Source organism: Stomoxys calcitrans, chromosome 2 (assembly GCF_963082655.1).
Source record: "Stomoxys calcitrans chromosome 2, idStoCalc2.1, whole genome shotgun sequence".
NCBI classification, from domain to species: Eukaryota; Metazoa; Arthropoda; class Insecta; order Diptera; family Muscidae; genus Stomoxys; species Stomoxys calcitrans.
This window is the reverse complement of record NC_081553.1, coordinates 107,147,229-107,156,355: the sequence shown is the minus strand read 5'-3', so window position 1 is coordinate 107,156,355 and position 9,127 is coordinate 107,147,229. Positions and strand designations below refer to the sequence as shown.

Below are 9,127 nucleotides of genomic sequence, written 5' to 3'. Positions count from 1 at the left end.
CATGTATCCTTCGTTGTCGCGAGCCGCTTGCTCCAAGATCCGACGCTCGCTTCCAGCCGCCCCTAAACTGGGAACAGAAGCTGATGTTGGCCATTGGTTATGTAAAGGTACAAATAACCCGCCTTGTCATCTCGAGTATCATTGGCACTTAGCATTTAATTAAAAGCCAGTGCCATTTGACTCCTCACTGAGACGAGTCATTTACTTGACACCACAATCGCTTACTGCCCGCGACCGCATTTGCAGCTACTCCTCATAAAAACGGAGCTTTCCACTATCCAAAACCTGTGGAAGCGCCCGTTAGTTTTCAGCGAAGCTTCCCGTGATAACAATGGACACCATATAAGGCGGAGCTCAAAGTTCCCGCCTATGTTGTGCTCATAGTTATCCCGTGTTGGCCGGGGCCCATTATCATTGAGCTCAAAATTTGAATCGGACACCACTCATTGATATGAGAGAAGTATGCACCTGTTCCTTATTGGAACGTTCATGGGCAAATTTTAATTTTTACCATAGAATGGGGGTATACAAATCTAGTTATTCCGCTTGTAACACCTCGAAATAGTTATCCAGTACCCCATAAAGTATATATATTCTTGATCGTCTCGACAATCTGAGGGATAACCATCTCTGAAAAATTTTTCTGATGTTCTTCCCAGGATTCGTTTTCATAGGCGGACATGCTTACCTCTGCGCTACGGTAATGGTTTAAGATATATATAGATATAATAGAAAATTGTTAATGATGAAAAAGACCCAATGCAATTGATTTTAATGTCAATTGTTCCTACATATCGGAAAAGGACCACATGAATGAATATCTGTGATACCATAGTCCTAACCCAAAATTGTTTCGTTTCGAGAAAAAAAAGCGAAGGGCTTTTTCCAAGAGCCGAAATCGCATTAGAAAAAGGATATTTAAAAGTGACCACCTTTACATTGTTCCCATAGAAGTGGACAGGATATTATAATTAGTACATAAGACATCAAGAAAATATTTTCAGCGGTGGTTATTCCCTACTAATGCTGGCAACATTTGAAACAAGTAAAAGAGTGCTTAGTTCGGCAAGGATGAATCTTGGGAACTCACCACCATGGATTCTTGTAAAAATTTTAATCGGGTGATCGATTTATATGGAAGCTTTATCAGATTAAAACCGATTCGCACTGTACTTAGCATAGTTCTTGAAAGTCGTAGCAAAGCACTACGTGCAAAATTTCAGCCAAGTCAGACAAAAATCGGGAGATTGGTTTATATAGGAGCCATATCCAAATCTCAGCCGATATGACCCTGTTGTAATCCCCAACAACCTACATCCTTGCAAAATTTCAAGCGGCTAGCTCTACACATTCGACCACTATCTTGATTTCGATAGACAGACGGACGGACATGGCTAAATCGAATCAGGTCCCAAATGAATATTTCGAGGAGTTACAAACGGAATGACTAGATTAGTATACGCCCATCCTATGGTGGTGTGTATAAAAATGGTAACTTCTCGCAAAGAGGTGTTGCACTGCGACACTCCGTTCGGACTCGGCTATAAAAAGGGGCCCCTTATCATTGAGCTTAAAACTAGAATCGGGAAGCACTCATTGATATGTGAGAAGTTTGCCCCTGTTCCTTTAATGTAATGTTTATGGGCAATTTTGCATTACATTTGTTTGCAGTGCTTAAGAGTAGTAGTAGTAGTAGCAGTGCTTAAGAGTAGTAGTAGTACCTCATAAATGTTGCCAGCAATAGGAGCGGGAAAAATTATTTTTATTTATAGCGGTTGAGGAAAGAGTAATTAACACTGCATGGAACATCGGCCATTTTGTCATGGATAACATAGTGCCCATAGCCGCATGACCAAAGATAAAGCTTACTTATGCCTCACAGCAGTGGCCAGAACAACTTATCTTGCTACAATGCCCAGAAGCATGGGCACTTTTGAAGCTCCATCCACCAGACCACAACACTGTAAAGCATTATAAGTCTAAAAACTGGGGCTTAAACCACAAACAATCGCCAATGACTCTCTTACAGGTGCATAGAGCAACAGTTAACATTATTGGCCTTTCCAAAATATTTGATTTGAAATTCAATTTCCTGTCCAGCAAAACATGCAGAAATGTTGGGGTTTCTGTAAATGGAACATTCTATCATTCCAAGAAGAAGGGTGCCTTCGTTGATATCTTTATTATACCCTCCGCCATCCGATTTGACTGCAATTTTGCGCGTGGTGTTTTGGTATCACTTCCAACATTGTGCGAAGTATGGTCCAAATCGGTCCATAACCTGGTATAGGTCTCATATAAACCGATCGTGGATCTTAACTTATTTAGCCACAAGAGTGCGCAGTTCTCATCCGATTTGGATAAAATTGCGCATGAGGAGTTTTAAAATGACTTCCCAAAACTGTGATAAGTATGGCTATATCTGATATAGCAGCCATATAAACTGATATGGGATCTTGACTTCTTGAGCCCCTAGAGAGCGCAATTCTCATCCGATTTGGCATAAATTTTGTACAACGGCTTCTGCCATGGCCTTCAAAATACGTGTGCAATATGGTTTGAATTGATCTATAGCTTAATACAGCTTCCATATAAACCGATCTCCCGATTTAGCTTCTTGATTCTCCGAATCGGACTATAACGTGATATAGCTCCTCCTTCTCCTTCTCAGTCCTTATTCATTATTCTTTGTTTGCCTAAAAGGTGATACTGCGCAAGGAACTCGACAGATGCGATCCATGGTGGAGGGTATATAAGATTCGGCCCGGCCGAACTTAGCACACTCTTATTTGTTTTATGCTTAAAAGATCTTTCATCTTAGATGGATTGACGCCTAGAACTATTTCGGTAGATACTTCTAGGGGGTAGGGATTCGTACCAGCTATGCAGAAGGTCGAAAAGGGTCTTGCAGACGGCACACGGCTGGGCTAGACCTAGGTGTCATAATGTTAATCCAAGGAAGACTAACATCTGCCTGTTTACGAGAAAGACAAAAGTAGGCCACATTTCCTCAACAGAACAAATTCGATATCTGACAAGGTCAAATACTTAGGTGTGATCTTGGACAGGAAACTGAATTGGAAGTGTAACATTTAGGAGCGTACCGAGAAGGTTCACACATGTTGGGTACATAGTGCCGGGCCGTAGACTCGAAATGGGGCCTGAGTCCGAGGATGGTCCACTGGCTCTACAGGAGCATGGTTAGGCCGATACTTACTTACGCCTCAGTAGTTGGGTGGACTGCGATGGAGACAAAGTGCAATGTAACGATAATACAGCAGGTTCAGAAAACATGTCGTCTTGGCATGCTCTCTAGCATTGAGGACCACGCTCAAAAATTGGAGGCTATTATGGATATCCGACCCATTGACATACAGATTAATTGCGAGGCAGCCACTCCGGCTATGAGACTTAAGGCGATGAGAGAATGGATTGAGGATGGGAGCTGCCCATAGCATCGCGGTATAATCGAGGCGACGATTGGAAACTTGGAAGGAATGGAAGTGGTTTCCGATCGGATACCTGAGACGACACATGCAGTCGATTGCGAGGCACTGTTGCCAGCGGCACAGTCCTGGACTGACGGAACCCTAGTATTGCCTTCTGGAAGAACTGATGTCAATAAACTTGATTAACCCGAAGCCTTTCGGGTCGACGCAGTCCGAGTTAAGGGCATGGAATGGTCATTTAATCCTGAAGATCAGCGAAGCTGTCAGTACGATGGCCAAAATTCTTTGGGAGATCGAGATCATGAGAAGACGAGACCAGTACTGAAAGGAAGTAAGAAGGTGGTCAGTATGTTGGCGGCGAAGAGGATACCATAGAACCAATACCTGATGATGGTATAGAATGTTTACCTCCTAGTCAGAATGAGGTCCAAGTAGCAGTGACCCGACTAAAGAACAACAAGGTAGCAGGTGCAGACGGGTTACCCGCTGAACTATTTAAGACCGGAGGCGACACGCTAATAAGGCGTATGCATCAGCTTATCTGCGCAATCTGGCTAGAAGAACGCATACCCGATGATTGGAACCTCAGCATACTATGTGCCGTACACAAAAAAGCAGACAAGACGGAATGTGCCAACTACAGAGGAATAAGTCTCCTCCCCATCGCATACAAGATACTCTCAAGCGTACTGTGTGAAAGATTAAAACATAAAGTCAATGAGATAATTGGGCCCTATCAATGCGGCTTAAGACCAGGTAAATTCACTCTAGACCAGATATTCACACTGCGCCAAATCCTTGAAAAGACCGGAGAAGGACAAATCAACGCCTAACATCTCTTTGTTGACTACAAAGCCGCCTTCGATACTCCTTTACGTTCAAAGGTATTTCAAGCCATGTCTGAGTTTGGTATCCCTGCAAAATTAATAAGTCTCTGCAGGATGACACTTGCTGATACGCGTTCCTCGGTAAGAATAGGAAAGAATCTCTCCGAACCATTTAATACCAAACGAGGTTTCAGACAAGGAGACAGCCTATCGTGAGATCTCTTTAATATCCTGCTAGAGAAGATTATACAAGATGCAGATGTGAATAAATATGGCACACTAACCACAAGAGAGCACATGCTACTCGCCTATACCGACGATATCGATATCATAGGTCGGTCACCGGATGTAGTAATTGCAGCCTTTAAAAATCGAAAGAGAGTCAGTGAAAATGGGTCTGGCAGTAAATGGAGATAAGACGAAATGGATGGTTTCAACTCCCAAAAAACCTTGCACACCGAGCAGATAACGAAAATGGAGAAAGTTGGGAACCATAACTTTGAGATAGTCAGTAACTTGACGAATGACACTTACTTTGGACTAAGTAAGCAGTTTAGAAACAAGGCTACCTCTCGAGAGACGAAGACTACACTTTACAAGACACTGATACTACCTGTGCTGTTATATGGTTCTGAGGCATGGGTACTTGTAAAAGCAGATGAGGCAGTGCTTGGAGTATTTGAGAGAAAGATTCTTCGTAAAATATATGGACCAGTTTGCGTTAACGGAGAATATAGGCGACGTTTGAACCACGAGCTGTGTGAGCTGTATGACGACGCTAGCATAGTTACACGTATCAAAATACAAAGGTTGCGTTGGTCAGGTCATGTTGTCAGAATGGACGAAGAAGCTCCAGCAAAGAAGTCTTTTGAAGGCAAACACGGTGGTACACTCAAACCGGGAAGACCAAAAGCCTAATGGAAGATCAAGTTGTGGGAGACACCTCGAAACTTGGTATCAGAGATTTTAGAATGAGCGCAGAAGATCGAGGCGTTTGGAACGCTATTTTAGGTTCGGCTAGTGGAAAAAATATTCTGTCTGTCTAGCCAATTAAAGTAAAGTAAAGTAAAGTAAAGGGCTACGATCTCACTGATGCAAAATCGGTGCGGCTAGCGAATGTGTCATTGCCCGGCTTTCGCGGCTAGCAGATGCCGGCACATAGGTGAGGACACAATACCAGACATGGCCCAACTTAGGGGTGTAGCATAGAAAACAATTACGGATTCTTTTTCGACGTAACTTTTTTGTTTTTAGAGCGCACAACAAACCTTGACTCATACCCAATTTCCACAATAATCCCCGACAAATGCATCTAAATTTGCCCTTGAACATTCCATTAAGAAACAGAGGCAAACTTCTCACATATCACAGTGTGCTGTCCGATTCATGTTTAAGCTCAATGATAAGGGGTCTCCTTTTATAGCCGAGTCCGAACGGCGTGCCTCACAGCGACAACTCTTTGGGGAGAAGTTATATAGCAAAGTAGTAACATAGCAAAGTACCTCACATACGTCGCCTGCATTAAGAGGGGATAACCACCGCTGAGGCGGGCAATGGTGGCCTCCACCGACGACGACTGCATATCGGTGACAATATCTTCAGAAAAGTGTCACCTCACTCGACATTGTCCATTCTTTGACTTCTGAATGTACACTACCTTATAAGTAAAGAGGTTCGAATATTCCATAATCCAGGAGCTTCTGATGTATGTAGCAAGAGGAAGTTCAAGTGATTTGAATCCTTAGGAAAAACACTTGAAAAAATTAAAAACTCATTGTTGCTAATTCGAAACCGATTTCTGGGAGAAGAGAACTTAACAAAGCCACCGTGGTGCTGAGGTTAGCATGTCCGCCTATGACGTCGAACACAAGGGTTGAAATCCCGGCGTGAAAATCACAAAATTTTGCAACGGTGGTTTTTTCCTTAGTGGTCCTGCCTACATTTTTGAGGTATCCTGCCATGTTAAAACTTCGATTTTTAATTCCCTTCTGCTATGGAATTCAACTTCAAATGGTTGAATTTAACATAAAATAGAATTGCAGGATATACTATTTGTGTGTATTCCTATTTTCCGTTTTCCAAATTTACAAGAATGCGCATTTGTAAATCAAAATTGTCTATATTTTTTTTTAAACTAATACAAATAATAATAAAATTCATTAACAACATTTAACAATATCAGTCCTTTGGAAGTCCTCTTTGGAGAGGACAAAAACTCTTAAAGACTAACAGAAATTCGTTTAAGAACGGAAGATCGAAGCTGGTAAGTAAGAAGCACCAGGAGCAGCAGGTGCTGGACCACGGGCAGCGGGTGCTTGAGATGCAAAGTTGAGAACTGGGGCAACACCACCATTAATGCTTTGGGTTTTGCCGCCCAAAGAGTCATATTGACCTTGGATGGCACGTTGGGCATTGGCAGCATCTTCAGGGGTGCGGTATTTGACAAAGTGAACTTCGGGCTTGTTGTTGCTGGCACTGTTGATGGAGTTGAGTTTGTTGGCCAAATCTCCAATGTCGGTTTGCTTGTTGAGGACATAGATGGCGGTTTGTTGGTTGGCAGCTTGTTTGGCCAAAGCAAGGGCGGCATTTTCCAAGCCACTGCTTTCGGGGCCCTTGATGAAGACCACACGGAGACCTTGTTTGACAGAGTTGGCCAATTCGTTGGCTGAATGGGGATCGTTAAATTCGCTATCGTCGGCGGTGAAGGTAAAGAATTCTTTCTCGAGCACACCACCTTGGGGAGCGTAAGAACCGCCATCACTGCCGCCAACGGGGAAATCACCTTGGGGAGCAGCGCCGCTGGAACCAAAGTTGCCGCTGTTGCCGCCGAAGCCTCCAGAGCCGCCGAATCCACCATGACCTCCATTGCCGCTTCCTACACCACCATGACCTCCATTACCACCAAAACCACCGGCACCTCCTGAAGAGCTACTGGGCTGGTAGTTGTACTGGGCGCATACAGCAGCCACCATGCACAAGACCTAAAACAGTTACAAAAAACAGTTTCGATTAGAAAATCTGCATTCTCGGAGTATCCTCTTCTTGTCCTTACAATGAAAGCACGCATTTTGTAAATCACTCGTTGGCTAGATAGATGAATAAATGGTAGTAGGTACTCTATGAGACACTGTATCAAATTGATTTGATGTTCATGGCCTCTCGATGAGCAATTTATAGTAAATTCGGCAATATCCAAGATTTGTGATTTCAAATTTGTGGAAATAGCAACTCTAGTTCAATTTTGTGCAAACAATCGAATTAGTTATTTTGAGCGGATTTCAAGTTCATCACAGCAATAACTTAGAATAGAGACACCAGCAAACACTTCCTTCTTGACAGCCGTATAGAGTACAACATGACGGCGGCGGCGCCGATGTCGACAATGTCGCCGTTTCGATGGATTGTTAACAACATTTTACGTTGTCTAAGCGCTCCCTTACGATCAAAACGCTGGCAAAATGCAGAGGCTGATGGTGACGATGATGACGATGACAACTTATTTTCTTGTATCTTCGCTGTCGCTGTTGTCCGTCGGTCGTCGGTCGTTATTGTTGTAACATTGCCTTCAGATAACTTTGAAAGCTTTTGTTTTATTTCTCAAAGAAGAAGAATTTGAATGAATATGGATGGTTAACAAATCGTATTTATCAACAACAAAACAAGAATTTGTTTTGGCCATTCAATGCGGGCCAACCGTCTACACAAAAGTATGCTAATACACTTTAAAGTATAGAAATATATATCTTTTTTATGTTATATTATTTTATTATTATATTTTATTTTGGTCTGTTTGTTTGTTTGTTTTCTTCGTTTCGCTAAGACTTATTTCTCTATGGGGCATTCCATAAATGAAAATGATTTCATCACTTCCGGTTATCATGTTCCCCTCTCAACTGCAAGTTGCTTAAAAACTGTAGCAGCATATCAAGACTTTATTATTTCGCAATTTCTGGCAATTCTGTTCATTCTATGAGAATGTCTTCACTGGCTTGGTTAACTCAAATTTGAAGCATTTGAATAGGCTGGACTAAAGGCTAACGATGTTTGTAAACATACATTTGGGAGCGCTTAATTTATTTCTTCAAAGAGTGGTCTGGATTCGAATGATTTCTTTATTACGTTTCGTTCGATGGCCATTATGTAAAAAACCAGCGAGAACATCAGAAAAAAATTCAGCGGTACTACTACTAAATGTCCCATGAACATTCTATTAAGGAACAGTGGATACAACACTCGTATCTATGAGTGCAGTCTGATCAATGATGAGACGCCTCCTTTAATGCGGAGTAAGAATGGCGTGGCACAAGCGTCAAAATGGCAGGATACCATTTTTTTCCAGTTTTTTGCCTTTAAGGGCGAGATCATTAAAATTTTCAATTTTTGTTTATTGCTCTTTCGAGACGAGCTCAATGATCAGAGATTTTCTTTGAAAATGGAAAAGGAAACCCAGAGAAAGTCGCAACACCCACCAATCACTATGGGACACGTTTCGTCTTTGGTTAGAAGATTTTTCAACCATATTAGGTGTGATGCGTTGGTATGTTGTATTAGAATCGTATTAGTAGCGAAAACGCATCTATGATACAATTACCACATTAACCAAGCTCGACAACCCTGCTTATTAGCAGTACTTTTCCCAATGCATTTATTTTTGTGTAATGACAGACATTCTATCTGTGGCTAATTACACTTCTTTCGTACTACACATGATTTTGTTCATCTGTTGGAAGTTGTATTGATGGCTTCGAACGCTAAGAAAACGGCAATGGCTCTCGCCATTTTGGATACCCCAAATAATTTTCCAGCATTAGTAAGAAGATATCCACCGCTGAAAATTTTTCTGGTATTCAC

At 42.1% G+C, this 9,127-nt stretch overlaps 1 protein-coding gene across 1 annotated transcript; it reads right to left on the bottom strand.

The window, feature by feature from the left end:
- Positions 1-6,516: 6,516 nt before the first annotated feature.
- Positions 6,517-8,413, bottom strand: LOC106084611 (dermokine-like). Its single transcript, XM_013248431.2, has 4 exons — positions 8,396-8,413; positions 7,629-7,858; positions 7,329-7,506; positions 6,517-7,257 (listed from the first exon to the last, which is right to left on the bottom strand). Exons 1-4 carry the CDS (start codon positions 8,411-8,413, stop codon positions 6,517-6,519), a joined length of 1,167 nt encoding a protein of 388 aa, XP_013103885.2.
- Positions 8,414-9,127: the final 714 nt, after the last annotated feature.